Source organism: Oncorhynchus tshawytscha, linkage group LG05, assembly GCF_018296145.1.
Source record: "Oncorhynchus tshawytscha isolate Ot180627B linkage group LG05, Otsh_v2.0, whole genome shotgun sequence".
In the NCBI taxonomy this organism is placed as follows: domain Eukaryota; kingdom Metazoa; phylum Chordata; class Actinopteri; order Salmoniformes; family Salmonidae; genus Oncorhynchus; species Oncorhynchus tshawytscha.
The window spans coordinates 37190271-37215487 of record NC_056433.1 but is presented as its reverse complement, the minus strand read 5'-3'; the positions used below and the strand labels follow the sequence as shown (position 1 = coordinate 37215487).

At 42.4% G+C, this 25217-nt stretch overlaps 1 protein-coding gene across 3 annotated transcripts in view; it reads right to left on the bottom strand.

Annotated features, from left to right (window-relative positions):
• Positions 1–25217, bottom strand: part of LOC112232943 (kelch-like protein 29) — a 361010-nt gene that overhangs the window by 82697 nt on the left and 253096 nt on the right. For 2 of the 3 annotated variants that reach the window (XM_042321862.1, XM_042321863.1), the window contains exons 6-7: positions 20076–20214; positions 11591–11787 (exon numbers count right to left, since the gene is read on the bottom strand). In XM_042321862.1, coding sequence (XP_042177796.1) covers positions 11591–11787; positions 20076–20214 — 336 coding nt within the window. The remainder of the gene's footprint in view (positions 1–11590; positions 11788–20075; positions 20215–25217) is intronic. The other variant, XM_042321864.1, reaches the window with a different exon arrangement.

The window sequence follows — 25217 nt, the reverse complement described above, 5'->3', positions numbered from 1 at the left end:
GCTGCCTATACAATTATCACCAGGAGAGCTCATGGAGAATCTCACCACTACAAGACCAAAATATTATTATAAAAAACAGGGTTGATGTGACAAAGTGTTTGTTAAAGTCAACTCAGTGTGTTGACGCTGAATAGAAAAACAAAGCCTTCTGAAACTAATACAACTGTAGTCTGTTAATGTGGGGTTTGATTGAGCAGATGTGCTTTTACTGTTTCTGAGAGAGAGAGAGAAGTCTGAGGGGGCGTGAGAATGTGTAATAATAACTAGAGCTAGACCAATCAATACCTTTACAGAGCTGTCTCTATATCTAATCAATACCAAACGAGGTTCAAATGTGTTTGGTATCCTTACTTGGTTTGATCTTAATTGATTCCACAGGTACCATTCATTCAGGTTCATTTGTGTGGGTGTGAGGAGAGTCTGTGCAGTATCAATCTGTTATTATATGACGTGAGTGTCTGTGTTACATGGTGTGCAATTTCTCAGAAACTCAGTGCAGCAGATTGCAGACATAGTGAATAAAGGAGTTTTATTCCAGGCTCTGGAAGGTTCCATAGCCACCGGTTGTAAATCCTCCCACGTTTTATTTCTTGTGACTTGATGTTGTTCTAACATGATGGACAAAATAATATGTTAAATCAGTTGGTGTTGAGGTGTGTTTTTGTCACACTAAAAAAATCTGATGAACTCAATGCACCATGGCCAAAGTTAATTTAATCCGCATCTCTTCAGTACATTTGTTGCGAACTTCAATATCCCTGACATGATATCAATGTCTTTGTTCCAAGGTTATACACTGTACCAGTATTATGTCTCTATTCTAACATGCTCAAATGTCATGAATCATGTTCAGGCTGAAGTCTCTGACTACACTACAAATGGTTTCCCTGTTTTTCCACAAGTCCATATCGTCAAACTGGGGCCCACAGTGTGAGGCCTAATCAAATGAGACATTGGTACTGAAAACCTCCAGAACTCCCATCTATAAACACAGAGCACTCTGTGTGTGTGTGTGTGTGTGTGTGTATACATTGCCTTCAGAAAGTATTCATACCCCTTGACTTATTCCACATTTTGTTGCATTACAGCCTGAATTCAAAATGGATTAAATAATTATTTTTTCTCACTCATCTACACACAATACCCCAATGATAAAATGGGGTATTGACAACCATTTTCAGGTCGAGCCATAGATTTTCAAGTAGATTTAAGTCAAAACTGTAACTTGGTCACTCATGAACATTCTTCTTGGTAAGCAACAGAGTAGATTTGGTCTGGTGTTTTAGCTTATTGTCCTGCTGAAAGGTAAATTCATCTCCCAGTGTCTGGTGGAAAGCAGACAACCAGGTTTTCCTCTGGGATTTTGCCTGTGCATAGCTCCATTCTGTTTCTTTTTTATCCTGAGAAACTCCCCAGTCCTTAACAATGACAAGCATACACATAACATGATGCAGCCACCACTATGCTTGAAAATATGGTGAGTGGTACTCAGTCATGTGTTGTACTGGATTTGCCCCTCACATAACACCTTGTATTCAGGACAAAAAATGTTTGCCAAATGTTTTGCAGTATTACTTTAGAGCCTTGCCGAAAAACAGGATGCATGTTTTGGAATATTTGTATTCTGTACAGGCTTCCTTCTTTTTACTCTGTCATTTAGGTTAGTATTGTGGAGTAACTACAATGTTGTTGATCCATCCTCAATTTTCTTCATGGTGAAATCTGAGGGGTTTCCTTCATCTCTGGCAACTGAGTTAGGAAGGACGCCTGTATCTTTGTATTGACTGGGTGTTTTGACACACCATCTAAAGTGTAATTCATAACTTCACCATGCTCAAAGGGTTATTCAAAGTCAGATGTTTTTATTTATACCCATCTACCAATAGGTGCCATTCTTTATGAGGCATTGGAAAGCCTCCCTGGTCTTCGTGGATGAATCTGTGTTTGAAAATCACTGTTCGACCGAGGGACCTTACTGATAATTGTACGTGTGGGTTACAGAGATGAGGTAGTCATAGAAAATCATGCTAAACACTATTATTGCACACAGAGTGAGTCCATGCAACTTATTATGTGACTTGTTAAGCTAAGTTTTACTCCTGAACTTATTTAGGCTTGCATTAACAAAGGGGTTTAGTACTTATTGACTCAAGCCATTTCAGCTTTTCATTTGTAATCAATTTGTAACATTTAAAAAAAAAAATGTAATCTCCCCTGACATTATGGGGCTAGTGTGTAGGCTAGTGACAAAAAAAAATCTAAATTTAATCCATTTTAAATTCAGGATGTAACAACAAAATGCAGGAAAAGTCAAGGGGTGTGAATGCTTTCTGAAGGAACTGCATGTATGGACGTGTTTAACTGGCCAAGTCTCCACAAGAATAGAAAACAAACAAACATTTGACCAACTGGGGACATTTTGTGAGAACACACAGAATTAGTGTTAGAATTACATTAAGGGTTAGGAGCTAGGGTTAGGTCTATGATTTGTTTTTTTTGTCTTAGGGTTAGGTTGAGGGTTAAGATTTGTTTTTTTTGGCTTAAGGTTATGGTTAGGTTAAGAGTATGGGTTAGGGAAAATGGGATTTTGAAGGGTAGCCTAGTGGTTAGAGCGTTGGACTAGTAACCGGAAGGTTTGCAAGTTCAAACCCCCGAGCTGACAAGGTACAAATCTGTCGTTCTGCCCCTGAACAGGCAGTTAACCGACTGTTCCTAGGCCGTCATTGAAAAAAATAATTTGTTCTTAACTGACTTGCCTGGTTAAATAAAGGTGTGTGCGCGTGTGCAAGCTGCCTATAAAAATATCACCAGGAGAGCTCATGGAGAATCTCACCACTACAAGACCAACATATTATAATAAAACAGGGTTGATGTGACAAAGTGTTAAAGTCTAAAGTTTACTCAGTGTGTTGAAGCTGAATAGGGAAACAAAGCCTTCTGAAACTAATACAACTGTAGTCTGTTAATGTGGTGTTTGATTGAGCAGATGTGCTTTTACTGTTTCTGAGAGAGAGAGAGAGAGAGAGAGAGAAGTCTGAGGGGGCATGAGAATGTGTAATAATAACTAGAGCTAGACCAATCAATACTTTTACAGAGCTGTCTCTATATCTAATCAATATTAAACGAGGTTCAAATGTGTTTGGTATCCTTACTTGGTTTGATCTTAATTGATTCCACAGGTACCATTCATTCAGGTTCATTTGTGTCGGGTTTTCAGATGGCGCAGGGGGGGCTTCAATTTTACAGGCTCCTAACCAATTGTGCCATTTTGTTCGTTTTTTCCACATTGTTTAAATCATTTTGTACATAATGTTGCTGCTACCGTCTCTTATGACCGAAAAGAGCTTCTGGTCATCAGAACAATGATTACTTACCTCGAACTGGACAAAGATTTATTCTTTAATGAGTCCGACGCGAAGGATATACTGCTTCCCAGAGACCAGGCCCATATCCCCGTAATTTGTGTGAAGAAAAGACGGAAATACAGGAGGTCTGGGTGCCTTGTGAGAATTAGTCAGCAAGTGAGTAAATCCCCTCTACCCTCGGTATTATTGGTCAACGTGAAATCATTGGAAAACAAGCTGGACGACCTACGGTTAAGACTATCCTACCAACGGGACATTAAAAACTGTAATATCTTATGTTTCACCGAGACGTGGCTGAACGACGACACGGATAATATAGAGCTGGCTGTCGTCTCCGTGCATCGGCAGGACAGAGCAGCTACGTCTGGTAAGAAGAGGGGCAGGGGTGTGTGTCTATTTGTCAATAACTGCTAGTGCACGATGTCTAATATTAAAGAAGTCTCAAGGTATAACTGACCTGAGGTGACTCGCTCAATACGGAAGTCTGGGATGACGTGGATGCTACGCTACAGGACTGTTTTGCTAGCACAGACTGTAATATGTTACTGGATTCATCCAATGGCATTGAGGAGTATAACCAACTCAGTCACCGGCTTCATCAATAAGTGCTTTGACGACGTCGTCCCCACAGTGAAGGTACGTACAGTTGAAGTCGTAAGTTTACATACACCTTAGCCAAATACATTTCAACTCAGTTTTTCACAATTCTTGACATTTAATCCAAGTAAAAATACCCTGTTTTAGGTCAGTTAGGATCACCACTTTAATTTAAGAATGTGAAATGTCAAAATAATAGAGAGAGAATGATTTCAGCGTTTATTTCACATTCCCAGTGGGTCAGAAGTTTACATACACTCAAGTATTATTTGGTAGCATTTCCGTTAAATTGTTTAACTTGGGTCAAACATTTCGGGTAGCCTTCCACAAGCTTCCCACAATAACTTGGGTGAATTTTGGCCCATTCCTCCTGACAGAGCTGGTCTAACTAAGTCAGGTTTGAAGGCCTCCTTGATCGCACACACTTTTTCAGTTCTGTCCACACATTTTCTATAGGCTTGAGGTCAGGGCTTTGTGATGGCCACTCCAATACCTTGACTTTGTTGTCCTTAAGCCATTTTGCCACAACTTCGGAAGTATGCTTGGGGTCATTGTCCATTTGGAAGGCCCATTTGCTACCAAGCTTTAACTTGTCTTGAGATGTTGCTTCAATATATACACATAATTTTCCTACCTCATGATGCCATCTATTTTGTGAAGTGCACCAGTCCCTCCTGCAGCAAAGCACCCCCACAACATGATGCTGCCACCCCCGCGCTACACGGTTGGGATGGTGTTTGCAAGCCTCTCCCTTTTTCCTCCAAACATAATGATGGTCATTATGGCCAAACAGTTCTATTTTTATTTCATCAGACCAGAGGACATTTCTCCAAAAAGTATGATCTTTGTCCCCATGTGCAAACTGTAGTCTGGCTTTTTTATGGCGGTTCTGGAGCAGTGGCTTCTTCCTTGCTTAGCGGCCTTTCAGATTATGTCAAAATAGGACTTGTTTTACTGTGGAAATAGATACTTTGTACCGGTTTCCTTCAGCATCTTCACAAGGTCCTTCGCTGTTGTTCTGGGATTGATTTGAACTTTTCGTACCAAAGTACGTTAATCTCTGGGAGACGCATCTCATTCCTGACCGTTATGACGGCTGTGTGGTCCCATGGTGTGTACTATTGTTTGTACAGATGAACGTGGTACCTTCAGGCATTTGGAAATTGCTCCCAAGGATGAACCAGACTTGTGGAGGTCTCCAATTATTTTCAGAGGTCTTGGCTGATTTCTTTTGATTTTCCCATGATGTCAAGCAAAGAGACACTGAGTTTGAAGGTAGGCCCTGAAAAACATCCACAGGTACACCTCCAATTGACTCAAATGATGTCAATTAACCTATCAGAAGCTTCTAAAGCCATAATATTGTCTGGAATGTTCCAAGCTGTTTAACCTCTTGAGTGTAAGCGGCAGTATTTTGATGTTTGGATGAAAAACATACCCAAATGAAACTAACAATTTCTCAGGCCCAGAATCTAGAATATGCATATAATTGTCAGATTAGGATAGAAAACACTAAAGTTTCCAAAACTGTCAAAATACTGTGAGTATAACAGAACTGATATTGCAGGCGAAAAACTGAGGAAAATCCACCAGGAAGTGCTGTTTTTCCTGAAACATCTCTGTTCCATTGCATGCCTTCCCTCCATTTAAAGGGATATCAACCAGATTCCTTTCTCTATGGCTTCCACATGGTGTGAACAATCTTTAGACATAGTTTCAGGCTTTTATTCTGAAAAATGAGTGAGAACGATCAGATCGCTTATTATTGATTATTTATTGTAAAAACAACCTGAGGTTTGATTATAAAAAACGTTTGTTTCTACGAACTTTACGGATACTATTTGGAATTTTCGTCTGCCCCGTCGTGACCGCTCGAGCCTGTGGATTTCTGAACAAAATGCGCCAACCAAATGGAGGTATTTTGGATATAAAAATAATCTTTATCGAACAAATGGAACATTTATTGTGTAACTGGGAGTCTCGTGAGTGCAAACATCCGAAGATCATCAAAGGTAAGCGATTAATTTTATTGCTGTTCTGACTTTCGTGACCAATCTACTTTGCTGCTAGCTGTTTGTAATGTTTTGGCTGCTGAGAGAGATGTCCTAGAATAAACGCTTGGATAGCTTTTGCTGTAAAGCTTTTTTGAAGTCTGACACGCCAGGTGGATTAACAACAAGCTAAGCTGTGTTTTGCTATATTGTACTTCTGATTTCATGAAAATGTTATATTTTTAGTTTAATTTGAATTTGGCGCTCTGCAATTCAGCGGATGTTGACGAAAATGATCCCGCTAAAGGCATGGGTGCGCCAAGAAGTTAAAGGCACAGTCAATTTAGTGTATGTAAACTTCTGACCCACTGGAAATGTGATACAGTGAATTACAAGGGAAATAATCTGTCTATAAACGATTGTTGACAATATTACTTGTTTCATGCACAAAGTACATGTCCTAACCGACTTGAAAAAAACGATAGTTTATTAACCAGAAATTTGTGGAGTGGTTGAAAAACGAGTTTTAATGACTCCAATCTAAGTGTATGTAAACTTCCGAGCTAAAGGCTAGAACTGCCGCTTTCAAGGAGCGGGACAATAATCTGACGCTTATAAGAAATCCCGCTATGCCCTCAGATGAACCATCAAACAGGCAAAGCATCAATACAGGACTAAGATTGAATCCTACTACACTGGCTCTGACGCTCGTCGGATGTGTCAGGTCTTGAAAACTATTGAGTTTGAGTTTATTTTTCAAGGACACTGTACATTAATCAACGTTTCAGTAAAAGTGCCGACACGAGCCTAACAGACGAGCTAAATGCATTTTATGTTCTCTTTGAGGCAAGCAACACTGAAGCATGCATGAGAGCACCAGCTGTTCCGGACGACTGTGTGATCACGTTCTCCGTAGCCGATGTGAGAAAGACCTTTAAACAGGTCAACATTCCCAAAGCCGAGGTGCCAGACAGATTACCAGGACGTGTACTCAGAGCATGCGCGGACCAACTGGCAAGTGTCATTTTCAACCTCTCCCTGGCCGAGTCTGTAATACCTACATGCTTCAAACAGACCACCATAGTTCCTGTGCCCAAGAAAGCGAAGGTAACCTGCCTAAATGATTACCGCCCCATAGCACTCACGTCGGTATCCATGAAGTGCTTTTAAAGGCTGCTCATGGCTCACATCAACACCACCATGCCATAAACCCTAGACCCACTCCAATTCGCATACTGCCCCAACTGATACACAGATGACGCAAAGATTTTTGGGGCGGTATTTTTCTTAAAACTGCATCGTCGGTTAAGGGCTTGTAAGTAAGCATTTCACTGTACGGTCTACACCTGTGGTATTCGGAGCATGTGACAAATAACATTTGATTTTGTTTAATCTCAATAGCACTCCACACTGCCCTTTCCCACCTGGACAAGAGGAACCTGTATGTGTTCATTGATTAAAGCTCAGCATTCAACACCATAGTGCTCACAAAGCTCATCACTAAGCTACGCACCCTGGGACTAAACACCTCCCTCTGAAACTGGATCATGGACTTCCTGATGGGCTGCCCCCAAGGGGTAAGTGTAGGCAACAACACATCTGCCATGCTGATCCTCAACACTGGGGCCCCTCAGGGTTGCGTGCTTAGTCCCCACCTGTACTCCCTGTTCACCCACAACTACAGTATGTGACCAAGCATGACTCCAACACCATCATTAAGTTAGCTGACAACACAACAGTGGTCCAGTAGGCCTGATCACCGACAACGATGAGGCAGCCTATAGTGAGGAGATCAGAGACCTGGCTGTATGATGCCAGGAAAACAACCTCTCTCTCAATGTGAGCAAGACAAAGGAGGTGGAGGGCTGAACAGGCCCCAATCTAACATCGACGGGGCTGAAGTGGATCTGGTCGAGAGATTCAAGTCCCTTGGTGTCCACATCACCAACAGACTATCATGGTCCAAACACACCAGGACAGTTGTGAAGAGAGAACGACAACACCTTTACCGCGACAGGAGACTGAAAAGATTTGGCATGGGTCCCATATGCTCAAAAAGTTCTACAGCTGCACCATCGAGAGCATCCTGACCAGTTTCATCTCTGCCTGGTATGGCAACTGCTCGGCATCTGACCGTAAGGTGCTACAGAGGGTAGTGCGTACGGCCCACCACATCACTCTGGGGCCAAGCTTCCTGATATCCAGGACTTACATATAGGCGGTGTCAGAGGAAGGCCCAAAAAATTGTCAAAGACTCCAGTCACCCAAGTCATAGACTGTTCTCTCTGCTACCGCCTGGCAAGGCGGTACCGGATCACCAAGTCTAGAACCAAAAGGCTTCTTAAAAACTTATACCCCCAAGACAAAAGACTGCTGAACAACACTGCTAATATTCACTGTTTATTAACTATGCATTTGTAACAGTATAACTTTAGACCGTCCCCTCGCCCATACCCGGGCGCGAACCAGGGGCCCTCTGCACACAACAACTGACACCCACGAAGCATCGTTACACATCGCTCCACAAAAGCCGCGGCCCTTGCAGAGCAAGGGGAACTACTACTTCAAGGTCTCAGAGCAAGTGACGTCACCGATTGAAACGCTATTTAGCGCGCACCGCTAACTAAGCTAGCCATTTCACATCCGTTACACATAGTCACCTTACAAATGATCTCGAATAACCTGTACCCTCGCACATTGACTCTGCACCGGTACCCCCTGTATACAGTATAGCCTCGTTATTGTTATGTAAATGTACTGTGTTACTTTTTTATTGATTCGATTTTTTTACTTTAGTTTATTTAGTAAATCTTTTTTTAAACTATTTCTTGAACTGCATTGTTGGTTTAGGGCTTGTAAGTAAGCATTTCACTGTAAGGTCTACACCTGTTGTATTCAGCGCATGTGACAAAAATATATATTTTAAGAGAGTCTGTGCAGTATCAATCTGTTATTACATGGCGTGTGTGTGTGTGTTACATGGTGTGCAATATCTCAAACTCAGTGGAGCAGATTGCAGACATAGTGAATAAAGGAGTTTTATTCCAGGCTCTGGAAGGTTCCATAGCCGCCGGTTGTAAATCCTCCCACGTTTTATTTCTTGTGACTTGATGTTGTTCTAACATGATGGACAAAATAATATGTTAAATCAGTTGGTGTTGAGGTGTGTTTTTGTCACACTAAAAAAATCTGATGAACTCAATGCACCATGGCCAAAGTTAATTTAATCCGCATCTCTTCAGTACATTTGTTGCGAACTTCAATATCCCTGACATGATATCAATTTCTTTGTTCCAAGGTTATACACTGTACCAGTATTATGTCTCTCTTCTAACATGCTCAAATGTCATAAATCATGTTCAGGCTGAAGTCTCTGACTACACTACAAATGGTTTCCCTGTTTTTCCACAAGTCCATTTCGTCGGACAAAACGTGAAAAACAAATCAATTTTTTTTTTCACTGTCTTCCCCCTCCCTTTTACTACTCTGACCTTTTTCATCCCATTGCCAGACATCCTATCCTTGTCTTAGAGCTCTCTCCACATCTACCCAACCATCTCTATTAAATGGTAGGTATAATCTGACATTTTACCGTCTCCCAGTCCCTTGACCTCCTAAACCCATGAGTACGCATCTGCTCCTCGGTTGACCCCTGGGCTTTCCCCGCCCATCCATCCAAACACCGATCCCCCAACCTCCTTTTCCAAGACCCATATGACCCACACCCCTCCCCCGTGTGTAGGTATCGATCGGTCTGATGATCTGTGGGTTCTATCATAGCTTATGCTGGAGGATTTGACATATAACTGACAATTGTTCCCTGACCTTTTGTCCTGGCGCCTCCCAACTCCTCAGGGCCGAGAGGAGAGAAAGAGCGACAGACCTAGAGACAGACCGAGATAAGGAGCAAAATGATGTCTCTCTTTTACTTCGGGGGGGAACTTACACTAAATTTGGACACCTGTCAGAAAGGGTGTGAGGGACTATGTGCCAAAGACAGAAACTTAGGCTTAGTGTGAAGAGACACCTATTTACCCACATCCCCCCACACTCCACACCCTACAGTTGAAGTCAGAAGTTTACATACACTTAGGATGGAGGCATTAAAACTTGTTTTTCCAACCACTCCACAAATTTCTTATTAAACTATAGTTTTGGCAAGTCGGTTACTTGGCAAGTCGGTTACTTTGTGCATGACAAGTAATTTTTCCAACAATTGTTTACAGACAGATTATTTCACTTATAATTCACCGTATCACAATTCCAGTGGGTCAGAAGTTTACATACACTAAGTTGACTGTGCCTTTAAACAGATTGGAAAATATCAGAAAATGATGTCATGGCTTTAGAAGCTACTGACAGGCTAATTGACATCATTTGAGTCAATTGGAGGTGTACCTGTGGATGTATTTCTTGGCCTACCGTCAAACTCAGTGACTCTTTGCTTGACAACATGGGAAAATCAAAAGAAATCAGCCAAGACCTTTTTTTAGACCTCTACAAGTCTGGTTCATCCTTGGGAGCAATGTCCTAACGGCTGAAGGTACCACGTTCATCTGTACAAACAATAGTGCACAAGTATAAAAACCATGGGACCACGCAGCCGTCATACCGCTCAGGAAGGAGACGCGTTCTGTCTCCAAGAGATGAACGCACTTTTGTGCGAAAAGTGCAAATCAATCCCAGAACAGCAGCAAAGGACCTTGTGAAGATGCTGGAGGAAACAGGTACAAAAGTATCTATATCCACAATAAAGCAAGTCCTAAATCAACATAACCTGAAAGGCCGCTAAGCAAGAAAGAAACCACTGCTCCAAAACCGCTATAGTATAGCCAGACTACAGTTTGCAACTGCACATGGGGACAAAGATCGTTCTTTTGGAGAAATGTCCTCTGGTCTGATGAAACAAAAATAGAACTGTTTGGCCATAATGACCTTCGTTATGTTTGGAGGAAAGGGGGAGCCTTGCAAGCCAAAGAACACCATCCCAACCGTGAAGCGAGGGGGTGACATCATCATGTTGTGGGGGTGCTTTGTTGGAGGAGGGACTGGTGCACTTCACAAAATAGATGCATCATGATGATGGAACATTATGTGGATATATTGAAGCAACATCTCAAGACATCAGTCAGGAAGTTAAAGCTTAGTCACAAATGGGTCTTCCAAATGGACAATAACCCCAAGCATACTTCAAAAGTTGTGGCAAAATGGCTTAAGGACAACAAAGTCAAAGTATTAGAGTGGCCATCACAAAGCCTCGACCTCAATCCCATAGAACATTTGTGGGCAGAACTGAAAAAGTGTGTGCGAGCAAGGAGGCCTTCAAACCTGACTTAGTTAGACCAGCTCGGTCAGGAGGAATGGGCCAAAATTCTTATTGTGGGAAGCTTGTGGAAGGCTACCCAAAGCGTTTGACCCAAGTTAAACAATCTAAAGGCAATGCTACCAAATACTAATTGAGTGTATGTAAACTTCTGACATAAATAAAAGCTGAAATAAATCATTCTCTCTACTATTTTTCTGACATTTCACATTAAAATCAAGAGGATTAAATGTCAGGAATTGTGAAAAACTGAGTTTAAAAGTATTTGGCTAAGGTAAACTTCCAACTTCAACTGTATGTCATAGGTTACATACCTAGGAAGGACACACCGACTTTGCAGAAGGTGTTGAATTGGAACTTGTTGGCGGCCTCTAGCAGTGTCTTGGCGTTAGCTGAGTCGATGACCAGAGAGCCCGTGTAGACAAACTCCAGCAGCAGCTCCAACACGTCAGCTCCAATGTTGCTCATCTGCAGCTCTAGCTTCTCCCCGCTCCTCGTCTCCCCTGACGACCTGACCAACCAACCACGGTAGACGGGAGTTAGACACCGAAGAGACGCACACACACACACACACACACACATACACACAACTAGGACAAGAGCTACACACAGATACACACACACTCACATACACTCGCACACACACAACCTGGGTCTTTACAAAACAAGGGAAAAATAGCAGAATCAATACAATTGAACACAAAAGAAAAAGAAAGGTAGAGAATTTTATTTTTGGAGTCTATTGTTTTTACGGTAAGCGACTAAGGTTTGTAACAGCACACAGTTATGGTAGTTTGTGCTCCATCTGAAACAAAACAGTTCTCTCAAAACAAGGATTAGGAAAGCACAAGTAATGTGTTTGTCTTCATCATGGCAAATTAATATCCAAAAAGGCATGCTTTGACATGTGTTGTCATGTATGCATAGATATTCAAAAAGATGCATACATGCTAATGACAGACAGATGAGAGAGGGATGGGAGGGGGTGATAAAAACCACACTGACAGATTGGAAAACCACTAGGTATGTTACTGTAGCTGTCTGATGTTTCAATGTTATTGTAATGGAAGACCTTAAGCTATGTTAGCTGTGCCATGTCTGAATGCTTGCATCCTGATGCGCCCAATACTACAATCTTGAAGCCAGTCTCCCAAGAATCTGGCAGATCATTTGATTTGTTTTTGTGCATTTTTTTTTTTTTTTTTGAGAACTTTGAGATTCTGTTTTGTCATGAAAAGCGCAACATAAAATACATATATTATTTTATTATTATTATTACAATACTGTATGACTATCCTGTGTGCTGTATATCAATGCTACAAATCAGATTCATATAGCCATATACTGTGGTGCTGGGTTGGCCATCTCTCGCTAATGTAGTCCTCCCGGGCCTCATGGCGAGTGGTTGCGTTAGAGTCCGGCCTGCATTGTGACATCATCAGGATCAGTAATTAGTTGATGTGTTCTAACTCTATGCCTTAATATCCCATGTGACACAACATAATCTAGTCAAGGGCAAAATAAACAGAATCAATGCCCCAGAATGCAGTGTGAGATACTGTGTCCTTCCCCCGAGGGCTGTGGACATAAACAATATGAAAACTACCAACGATTGAGATGGATGGGGTGTATTCTCCTTCTGTTGCTCATATCGACTGGCTACACTGCATAATGCTCAGTGTCTGTCTGTTTCAAGTGGTAATGTCTCTTACTGGGTTGGTGTGAGAGTCGATAAAATAACTTTATCAGAGCATACAGTCAGACACAGTTTTGATGCAGGATGCAGACAGACGGACACAGACGTATGGACAGGATGGTTAGAGTGAAGAGGAAGGAGTGGGAGAGAGAGTGAGAGAAAGGGGGTGAGAGGAAGAGGGTTGGTTCATCCACAGGGACCAGCAGCCATCCTTCAGAGGGGGTTGGGAGGGATTAGGTGGGGTTGGGGGTGGGGTCCATGACTGTTCCTGGGCCTTTTAAATAAGAGATCCCCCTGCACACCTAAACCCAAAGCCCAAAGCCTCTGCCCCCAGCTCGCTGCCACATTCACCAGTAGCCTGTATGCCTGTATATGAACGTAGTTGACATTAGTAGTCATTGAGCCATCTTAGGAGGTGAGAGAAGGGGAGGAGAAGGACAACGCAAAAATAAATAAGACAATGGGGATCTGTCTCTGCATAGATGGACATGGGAGGCTGGAAAGACCAAGACAGTTATTATTTTCCTCCTGCAAAGCAAAAAGCCATAGTGTTGTTATGTTATTGCCTTCCCGCCCTATGCTGTGGCAGTACTAAAGCTAGATAAAAGGGGGGAGGAGGGGGAGGTTGGGGGTGTAGTCCAGGGTTAAGCGATGGTGGGGAAGGGAGGAAGAAGAAGAAAAAGGAAAAAAAATATATATATATATATATATAAAACAAGAGCATGCTCATCAACCAGGTCAATTAGTGCAATGGGAATCGGCTCGAGTGGCAATTTGTTTTGCCTGAGTGTTTTTGTTATGGAAATGGTCTTTCCGCCTCTTCTCACAGAGGTGGCTGTTTATACTGCTGCATCTGATTGCAGACTTGTTTTTTTTCATGTAAAAGAGGGATAGAAAGGGAGAGAGCAAGGGAGAGTAAAACAAGAGGGAGAAATTGAGAGAGGAATCTGTTTACGAAAAACGCACCACTCTTTTCCGAAGAAAGAGTATTTCATTCAGCGTCGACTGTCAGAAAGGGGGAGCAGAAAGAGAGGGGATGTGTCATATATGGGTCTCTAATGTGTCCTTGTGTAAAATGACTATCTTATAGGGACCACATTCACCATGTTTTCTCACATTTCAGCTGGGGAAATGCCCTGATTCCCGCAGACATTTTACTCTGTGTGCTCAAAGGAATCCAAGCTCATCCAAAATATACACTTTTGTGGGAGAAAACTAAATGTTACTTGTTTTATTATTCTGTCGCCAGCAAAAAATGAATCAAACATGGATTTAACATAGCGTGCCTGCCCGTTTGACGAGGTAATTAGAGTTTAGTTTGTGTTTGTTTGTTTGTATTGGAGGCTTTTTGAGGCTACATTCATGACAATGGGTGAGGTGGGTTAGCTATTGTGTCTCTCTATTGAGGCACGTCCAGGTGTGCAGAGTGACAGTAATGGGTCCATGGCGGCATCTCAATAGTCATAAAGTGGCTTCCTCTCCAAGCAAATACCTGGGCATCCACTACATTGCTTTCCCCTGTCCCAACAATGTGTTTTCAGATGATTGCAGAAGAGGAGGCCACTTCAGACACACCTCCTGAAGTTTAACGAGTACAGTAACAACCCTGAGCCACACGAGGCCCAACACGTACACTTGTATCATGAGCATGTTTTGAGCAGCCGCAGAGTGGCACAGCTAATAGTTAGGTTAATTAACCCATGACATTGTGGGCATTGCGGTTCAGAATCATATCCTGAGCTGGACAGGTTATTCTAAATGTAATCCATTATAGTTACTAATTACCTGTCCAAAATTGTAATAACTTTTGGATTACCCAAACTCAGTAACATAACATGACTTTCTTACTTTTGGATTACTTTCCCCTTAATTAAGAGGCATTAGAAGAAGACAAAAGGGATCCATCTTCATAGTGGTCTCTGACTTGTGGTCAGTCTCGCTCAGGTGGAACAAACTCACACGTGCACCTTTTTTAATGCTGGACTTAAATGTCATTGAGAAAACAGAAAGGTGTCATTGTATTTTTTTTGCCAACATCCTTTCTGAATTTAAATGTAATCCAAGAAGTAATCATCTAGATTTTTTAAAAGTATCTGTAATCTGATTACAATATTTTAGCTGGTAACATAACTGATTATAGTTAGTGTTTCTACACCCCAACCCTGTGGACACACTGCTGTTTTTTGTCTTAAGCGCGAAGCATTGAGTGGAGTAAACCGTGCTATAGAAGAGAATAAAATTGGACTATTATTTTTATGGCTAGGGCTTCCAGTAGAGACAGAGGATGAGGAGGACAGAAGTCTTGTTCAGATTTCAGAGCAGAGTCTAGGTTTGTTTATGCTCTCCACTGCTGTGACCATATATATGGCTTACAGTACAGCTGGTTGAAATGACGTCATTCGGGCTTGTAAGGATGTTATTTGAATGTGTTTCAGTTTTGCCTGATGGGTAGACGATAATGCATACTGTCTCACTGACAGGACAGCAGTAGGGGAATAGTACGCGCTTGCTGGAATCTCAGCTGGAGGATTCTACCACCCAGAGAGCACATGTTGACAAGGAAGACTAAAAGCTTTAGTCTCACTTTCTCCTCTCCGACTCATAACAGACTCTGCCCGGGCTCAGACAGAATTAGGGCTGTGACGATACGAGTATTGTGATACCTCTTTAAAGAAAACAACTCTCATGTTGGAGTCACATTTACGCTGAACCAAAACATAAACGCCTACGTGTAAATTGTTGGTTCTATGGTTTCATGAGCTGAAATAAAAGATCCCAGAAATGTTCCATTCACACAAAAAAAAAGCTTCTTTCTCTCAAATGTTGTTGCACAAATTTCTTTACATCCCTGTTGGTGAGCATTTTAGCCTTTGTCAAGATGATCCGTCCACCTGACAGGTGTGGCATATCAAGAAGCTGATTAAACAGTATGATCATTACACAGGTGCACCTTGTGCTGGGGAGAATAAAAGGCCACTCTAAAATGTGCAGTTTTGTCACACAACACAATGCCACAGATGTCTCAAGTTTTGAGGGAGCATACAATTGTCATGATGACTGCAGGAATGTCCACCAGAGCTGTTGCCAGAGAATCTACCATAAGCCACCTCCAATGTCATTTTAGAGAATTTGGTAGTATCTCCAACTAGCCACAAAACCACAGACCATGTGTAACCACAGCAGCCCAGGACCTCCACATCCAGCTTCTTCACCTGATGGATTGCCTGAGGGGACAGGGGGCAGGGTTCTGAGGAGTATTTATGTCTTTTGTGGTAAAAAAAAAAAAAAAAACTACAACATTCTGATTGGGTGGGCCTGGCTCCCAAGTGGGTGGGCCTATTGTTCAGTATATTTATTTTACATACAGAAGGTTTTTATGGGACCAAAGAGTCAGGTCTGCTTCGGTTATTTTTTTCAGCGTGGAAAAAATATTGCGATACTGGTATTATCACAGCCCTAGACAGAATCATATGAAAACAGAAAGAGAGACTGCTCAGACAGTGTGTGCCTTTACACTAGGCCCTGCCGCTGAGCTGCACCAGATGCACTGTGCCCATAAATTAAGGGGGTGCAGAGCATACTTATTGAAACTCCAGATGGGGAAAATGGAATTACTGGGGGTGATCGTTGGTCTGTGGTCTTTCTGGCATGAGCAGCAGCAGCCTCTAAAGGGGAGGTAATAGGTTTTTGGTGGGTGAGTGCCGGGCTTGTTACATCATTCAAGTAGCAGGTTCGGGACGACTGGCAATTTCTGACAAGTTTAATAAGAAAGAGGAGGGATACATCAATGCTGAAGGACAGACAGACAGACACTCAGACAGACACTAGGACAGACACTAGGACAGACACTAGGACAGACACTAGGACAGAGTTCCTTTAAGATTTTTTGCAAAATACAATACTATTGTCTACAAGGGTGGGAAATTGAACAAAGTCAGATTTTTTATGATTTACATCAAATTGACGAGATTAAAGTTATATATCATCAGTTCAACTGTATGGACATTGTTAACATCTGTCATGGTTTAATCTTTAGTGATCATTTTGCACAATCAATAATTGCTACTCATCTATCATAATCTAATTGTACTGATCCTTTCACCAAACTGACTATAAATTAGTGTTTTATAAAGTACATGAAATATCGACACCATTTTTTAAATATTGTGAACATTTAAAAAATGCTGCCAAGAGGAAATAGCTAGGACTACATCCTGGGTATGATACAGAAAACGGTCACAATTTATTTGGATCGTCCGGATTTTCCATCTGTAGATGGAACAAACTATCTGTCGATAAGCAACTGCTTGCTAAGGTTAAGGTTAGGTTTAAAATAAAAGTTAGTGCAAGGGTTAGGGTTCAAGCCTGGGTTAGGGTTAGTGGATAGTTGAAATGTTACTGATAGTCTGTAGAGCATCTATCCAAATAAAGTGTCACCCAGAAACCTCATCTCACCCAAACTCACATACTGTAGCTTTAATGATTAAAATATAATCATATAAAAAATTATATTTCAAAACCATTTTCTAAATTGCTCTGCAATTTACTTAACTAAAAAAGGAAACACCATAACCTACTAAATGAAAACGACTTTCCCGAATGTAAACAAGAATTTCATCATTACTTAGCCACTTCACAAAGTGCCAGCTGGGCATATGTTCCAATTTAGACTCACATTTCTTGTGTGTGTGTGTGTGTATGTGTGTGTGGAAGAGGTGCTCAACCTCTGATATTACATTTCTACTCTCTCTCTCTGAGTGAAGGCTGGCTGTCTGGATAACACAGGAGTTATACAGGCCTGCACCTGCCCACGCACGCACGCACGCACGCAAAAGCACGTACATATGCACACACACACACACACACGCTGTGGTAGTTTATGAGGCTCTGACAGGGAGTCCTGACAGCAGTGAGTACCTCGATAGCGGGAGGTAGTGGGCAGCACAGGGAGAGCGTGAAGAGGGCGTTTCTCTCTTTCATTCGACCTCATAAAGATCTGGACTCGGTGCGGGGCATGTGTGGCATCAGCATAATTCCACAGGAGCTAGAAAGTGACCTGAATGGCACAGAGACGCTGTAACTCAATGACAGGACCCTTGGCGGGGACCTTCTCTTCTCTCTCTGGTTTCTCTCTCACTCTCTGTCGCTCTTTCTCTCTCGCTCTCTTTAACCAACTCAGTGACACCCTACCACACTGCGCAACACCTCAGAGAGCCAGAGCTAAAATGGCACCGCTTTTTCTCGGTCGCTCGACCTCCCTCTCTCTGTGTTGTGTTTGGCAGTAAACACGCCAATAAAACCGAGAGGTGCCACATGCACAAGTCAAGAGCATGTATCGTTCTATTTGCACTATACTGTACATGCCGTGATGAATTCCGACAACGTCATAACAACTTGAACTTATATGACTCATAATTATACCATTATAAAAGTTATACAGTTATTGATTAGTATAACATACATATTCATGGATTATACCACTAACTGCACGGTTAAATGGGAAATTCTATTGTTGATTTAATCTAGATAAGAAAGGCCCACGTTAGGATGACAAATTAATGTCGTTTTACAATAAATTATACATTTAATGAGAATTTTCTCTATCAAGCAGCCAAATTAAGCAAGTACAATATAAGAACGTATGCAGGCAGGCAGGCAGGCAGGTAGGCAGGTAGGCAGATGAACCTAACCTGATACAAATGATTTCCATTCCTATGGGGACTTTGTGACTTTCTAGGGACCTTTTCTCTATGCACAACCTAACTTTGGCTCAGATAAGGGAGAGAAACAGGGGAATCCTATCGACAGCTCCACCAACACAAGTCTCTCTGTAGCAAACTGAAGGTTGTGGGTTGTGTGCCGTGTGGATGTGCACTGTATGTGTGAATATGAGTAGGGTGTGGTTGAGAGAGGGCTGGTGCTCGCTATTCTCTCAGTGCCCGTCCCCATTCAGCAATAACAACTGTTTGTGTGTGTGTGTGTGTGTGTGTGTGTGTGTGTGTGTGTGTGTGTGTGTGTGTGTGTGTGTGTGTGTGTGAGAGAGAGTGTTCTTCTGGCCTGTGTGTTGTGCATGCTGATGTGAGTGACACACACAAAGCATCTCCTGGCTGGCTCGCCTCCATGTCTGATAAGCAGCGTGGCGCCCTCTGATGAACTCACAATAGAGCCAGCTTGGCTGCAGGGCAACTAGCAGGCAGCCTCCCTCCGATTTTAGACTGGCGCTTCCTATTGTAATGTACAGTGTCTCTCTCTCTCTCTAGTCTTTGTCTGTCTGTCTGCACGCGGTGCACAGGAGAACAAACACACATGTCAAGGAGACGAGGGAACATTGGTTGCGGGACACCTGCAAGAACCTGAAGTCAGGGTGAGGACACTAGGAGATGGCTTTGGCTCAGCTTGAAGAAGATATCCCCCCCAACACACACACACATACACTTCGCAAACACAGGAACAACCAAGGAACACATCCTAGCACTGGAGGGTAAACCTCCAATCACATCAGCATACACACACTCACTTGCACAAACACACCCACATAATATAGAACCGAGACATGTGAGGGATAGACTCACGGGGAACTAGTCAGGTCCACTTCAAATGAAACATGGAGAATGGTATTAACCTGTGAAAATAGTGATTGGCTAAAGAGTAGTGTGGTGGTGAGAGATGTGGCTCATGTTTGTTTTCTCCTCTGTTTGCAACTCGGAAGCGTCCCCATCTTTTTAATACACTAATGGCAACCTACAGTTTGTTCATTTGGTTGAAAGCCCCTACAGTTGTGAGTCCCCCCCCCCCCAGTCTTTGAACGTTTTCTCTGCTCATCAAAATGTAAATGCAGTTATTTGTCTCTATACGGTAAGGAAAAGGTATACGGTAAGGACTCGGGTGACCTTTTCTGTCCCATGGTTTTAGAGGTACATTCATTTGGAGCGGGAGGAGAAGGAGGCTGCTGGCCCTGTGATAGGAACCAAAAGTCTTCACACACCTGCAAGAGAGAAAAGGGGGGGAGGGAAGGAAAAAAAAAAAAAGCCACACAAATGCACCCTATGAAAAGAACAGATTGGATCAAAAGCAGGTGAGGGAGGGGGGAGGGGAAGGCAAACCTTTTCACCAGGTCCTTGAAATAAAGGCTGCAGGAAGCTAGAACATTTTGGTGGACTTCAAACTCTTTGCCTTCAACAATTATTTTCAGGTCTGTAAACTCTTTCGCTCTGCGCTGTTGGTTCAACTCCTTCAACATCTCTGTAGAACAAAGAAGAAACAAGACAAGGCCATATTCCGCTTTAGAATTAGAATTTGCTCGTTTTTTAAAAATATATATATATATATACACAAATATGATTATAGAAATATATCATGGTAATTAGAAGTAGAGGGGGAACAACAGAGAGGGCCAATTATAAAAACATTATTACCGGCCAGGCTTAATAGCTTCATTACATTGCAGAGAAGAGAAAATACATACAGTATCATAAACATTTCAGTGTTACAGGCAGGGAACGTGTGCGTGTGTAATAACATAGGCAAGCTCAGGAGTTCTACAGTTCTGTGCTGAGGAGTTAGTGGAGTGATTATAAGCAGAACCGTCTGGAAGGTATACGAGTATTCATAGTGCACGCAGCTGATCTCGGCGGTTGGGCTTAATATGAAAGACAAGACACTTTGTTTGAATACATTTGGCTTGTGTGCATTTGCATACCACTACGAATTCAACTAAAGGAACCCGAATAAAATGTAGAACCGACTCAAATAAATGTGCGGCGGAAACGAGAGACATTATTCATCGTTAGTCATATTTCTTGGGCGTTTTACCAGGAGCATCCTCCATCGTACCCTGGGCACGTTAACCCATTGAACCTCGCTGAATTACAACACTGGCCAAGCCAGAAAAATGAATGAAAAGAAAACAAACATCTACACACTTGTCATCCTCTCAAAAAAAAAAGTCATCTCCTAAATATTGCTCAGCAACATGGAGAAGCAACTTGGTAAATATATGCATCGAGCAAACCAGGCCTATTGTTGAGCTGAATGGGGAAGTCAGTGAGAGAGTTAGAGGAGAGGGTTTTTCTATTGTTTTAATGAAGCACCGTGAGGTGACACGGAGTGTACAAGACAGCAGGGGACCAGCGTTTCATCTGTAACAGTATATAGAGAGGGCAATCGATATTACTGTACCTTTAATACACTATACAGTAGGAAACCATCGACAGCACTGACTTTAATACTGTACAGTAGGAAACCATCAACAGCACTGCACCTTTAATACTGTACAGTAGGAAACCATCAACAGCACTGTACCTTTAAAACTGTACAGTAGAAAACCATCGACAGCACTGCCTTTAATACTGTACAGTAGGAAACCATCAACAGCACTGCACCTTTAATACTGTACAGTAGGAAACCATCAACAGCACTGCACCTTTAATACTGTACAGTAGGAAACCATCAACAACACTGTACCTTAGGAAACCATCAACACTGTACCTTTAATACTGTACAGTAGGAAACCATCAACACTGTACCTTTAATACTGTACAGTAGGAAACCATCAACAGCACTGCCTTTAATACTGTACAGTAGGACACCATCAACAACACTGTACCTTTAATACTGTACAGTAGGAAACCATCAACAGCACTGTACCTTAATACTGTACAGTAGGACACCATCAACAGCACTGTACCTTTAATACTGTACAGTAGGACACCATCAACAACACTGTACCTTTAACACTTTACAGTAGGAAACCATCAACAGCACTGTACCTTTAATACTGTACAGTAGGAAACCATCAACAACACTGTACCTTTAATACTGTACAGTAGGACATCATCAACAACACTGTACCTTTAATACTGTACAGTAGGAAACCATCAACAGCACTGCCTTTAATACTGTACAGTAGGACACCATCAACAACACTGTACCTTTAATACTGTAGAGTAGGAAACCATCAACACTGTACCTTTAATACTGTACAGTAGGACATCATCAACAGCACTGTACCTTTAATACTGTACAGTAGAAAACCATCAACAACACTGTACCTTAGGAAACCATCAACACTGTACCTTTAATACTGTACAGTAGGAAACCATCAACACTGTACCTTTAATACTGTACAGTAAGAAACCATCAACAACACTGTACCTTTAATACTGTACAGTAGGAAACCATCAACAGCACTGTACCTTTAATACTGTACAGTAGGACATCAACAGCACTGTACCTTTAATACTGTACAGTAGGAAACCATCAACAGCACTGTACCTTTAATACTGTACAGTAGGACATCAACAGCACTGTACCTTTAATACTGTACAGTAAGAAACCATCAACAACACTGTACCTTTAATACTGTACAGTAGGAAACCATCAACAACACTGTACCTTAGTGTAAAAGCCAGACCCTGGTCGGTCCAATAGGGTCAGATATTTTTGTATTCTTGACTTTCCATGTACCCCTGTAAAAGATAAGACGTTCTTGTAAAAGTTATTAGCGGTTCGGGTAATCTGATCCTAGATATGTGGCTCAGGGCAATATCTACATAGAGCCACATCCTTCAGTTGACTGTACACAGCTTTTCTCCAACACTCTGCAGTGCTCAGACAATGTCTCCTCATGCTACACTCCAATCCACAAAGTGGCATCTGCAAAGCTCCAAAACCCTCAGCTGTGGACGGCCGTAATGGACCATCACAGACCTGTAGACATGTATTATGAACTAAATGGAACTCTGCCCTGACACACCCTGCTAACATCCAAATGATCCCAGCTTAGCCATGGACCAATGGGCTGCTACTGTACAATCCTAACTTGTTATTGGTCTCAAATGTGCTGTACAACAGAGGTGTGTGTGTGTGTGTTTGTGTACATTCGTGTCTGTAATTGCATGCGTGTGCAACCCCAATTGTAATATAAACGTAAAGCAGTTTCGTTTGTGTAATAGTCATGAAACGCTCAGTCAGTTTACCTACCGTAAGCTCAACTCAGACTCAAACGCCCAGGATTCAATTAACCTGCTCTGACATCAGCCACACTGTTTGGCTGGAAATATTCCCTCATTTAGCTTCCACTTTCTCTTGACTGACACTAGCAGCTCACTCGCAAATTAATTTAGCAAACTAAATTATACAGTATTAAGCCGCATGACAAATAAGAGCAATTCAAGACGGAGTCGTTCGGTGGCTGCATTGTGGAAATCCCTCTCGAAGCAGAGCATCCTTGTCAGACATATCACATCAAGGAATTAACTGACTGAAAGTGCCCGTTTCTGACCATTAACCACACTGAATAAAATGCTAGAATGAAAAAAATGTAATGAATCAATAAATAGGTCTAATATTTGGCCAAAAAACAGAGGGATATGAACTGCCTTGGCATCATTATGGTGACCAACAATATGAAATCAACTCTATGAGACAAAGAGACATTGAGACAGAGAGACAGACATTGAGACAGAGTGAGACAGAGAGACAGTGAGACAGAGCGAGAGACAGAGTGAGACAGCGAGACACCGAGAGACAGAGACATCGAGACCGAGCGAGACAGAGACAGTGAGAGACAGAGAGACAGAGCGAGACAGAGACAGTGAGAGACAGAGCGAGACAGAGAGAGAGCGAGACAGAGAGAGACAGAGAGAGAGAGACAGAGAGAGACATTGAGACAGAGAGAGACATTGAGACAGAGAGAGACATTGAGAGACAGAGAGAGATACTCGGCTAAGGGATAAGAGCACAATCATGTAACGCACTGCAAACAGGGTCAAAGAGCCACTTCATTCTGTCTCCTATCGTACATGCACAACACTCTCTACAGAAATGTAACATTAGCCTTGCCCTTCAACATTCTCTGCCACTCTCATGCACTAGTCTACACGGCGCTCCAGTGCTGCTTGGCCCTTGGCGGTTGGGCAGTTATCTGATTACTGTGCTGCCTGCGTGGCGTGCCGCGGTCACTGTGAATAGTGAATACATGGTAATTGGAGTTTGCATTGTGTGTGTGTCTCCAGCGACCGATATGGCTCTCACCTTCAATTTAGCACAGCGCACGGCATCCATTTACCCCAACACTCAGATTCTGGCAAAAGGAATGAGAGCGAAAGAGAAATTAAACTATATTTTTCAGCAAACAATGTACCCCCTCCCCCCTGAGTGCAGGACGGGCACACCTGAATGGCTGATGGAAAAGGTACTAATGGTATATTTGTGTGGGTCGACGGTCACGCCGCACTCCCCTAGAGCAACCCATCATGCCTGGGAGCGTGAAACGGCACGCAGCATCTCCTTTCTCCGCTCTGTCGACAGGGAGTGTGGAGGAGGAGAGTCGCACTCAATATGACCGCGGAGGTCTAGAAAGATAAGCACATTGTTTCACTACACTAGTGGAGGACGGGACTGGCGATGCTGTTGGGTTCCGTTACCCAAAGACCAAATCCGATGCACATCTAGCCATTTTTCTACACACACGTGCATACCGAAGACCATGTTGAAAAGGAAGGAGAAAGCCTGTGCACTATTACACCGATAACACATCATTATCCTATCAGGATATTGGTACTTCTGTTGAATTCCACTGAACAGTTTAAGGGAACAAAGAGATCTCACAAACCGATATTAGAGGGATAGTACATTTACAATACAACGTGAAAGGAAAAAAGAGAATATCCACACACTCTTTACATCATTTCAGAGATTTCTGAAACATGCTTCACTAGAACTCTGGGAGCTATATGGGAACATGTAAACAGTGTGCCAATTCAGCTGCTCACCCGAGTAACCCTACACGACCATAACATTGCCCCAGGAACGTGCGCCCATGTCCCTTCACAGTATCCAATTAGCGCACTCTGTGTATTGTGTACTGTAGACAGACGTAGACACAGGCATCCTTGTGCATCATTGTGTGATTGGCTACAGGGAAGAGACGGCAGAGCATGCCATTGGCTGACAAAATCCGGAGCCATTTCATGGCTGTATCTTTCAGTCGTAAGGGTCTCTGAAAGACAGCCATTTTATGTACTTTCTACATTTGAAGCAAAAAAAAATATATGTCACAGTTTGTAACGCAGATATTAAACGTGATTCATAATAACCGGACCATCAGAGAACCAAACCAAATGGGACGTTACATAGGGTCAATCTAATGTACAGTAGGGGTGACCGTGCTACTGAAACTGTTACAGTTCGACTCAAGACGCACCCCACTCCACCAGATGTATAGCAGCAAAACCCATCAGCGT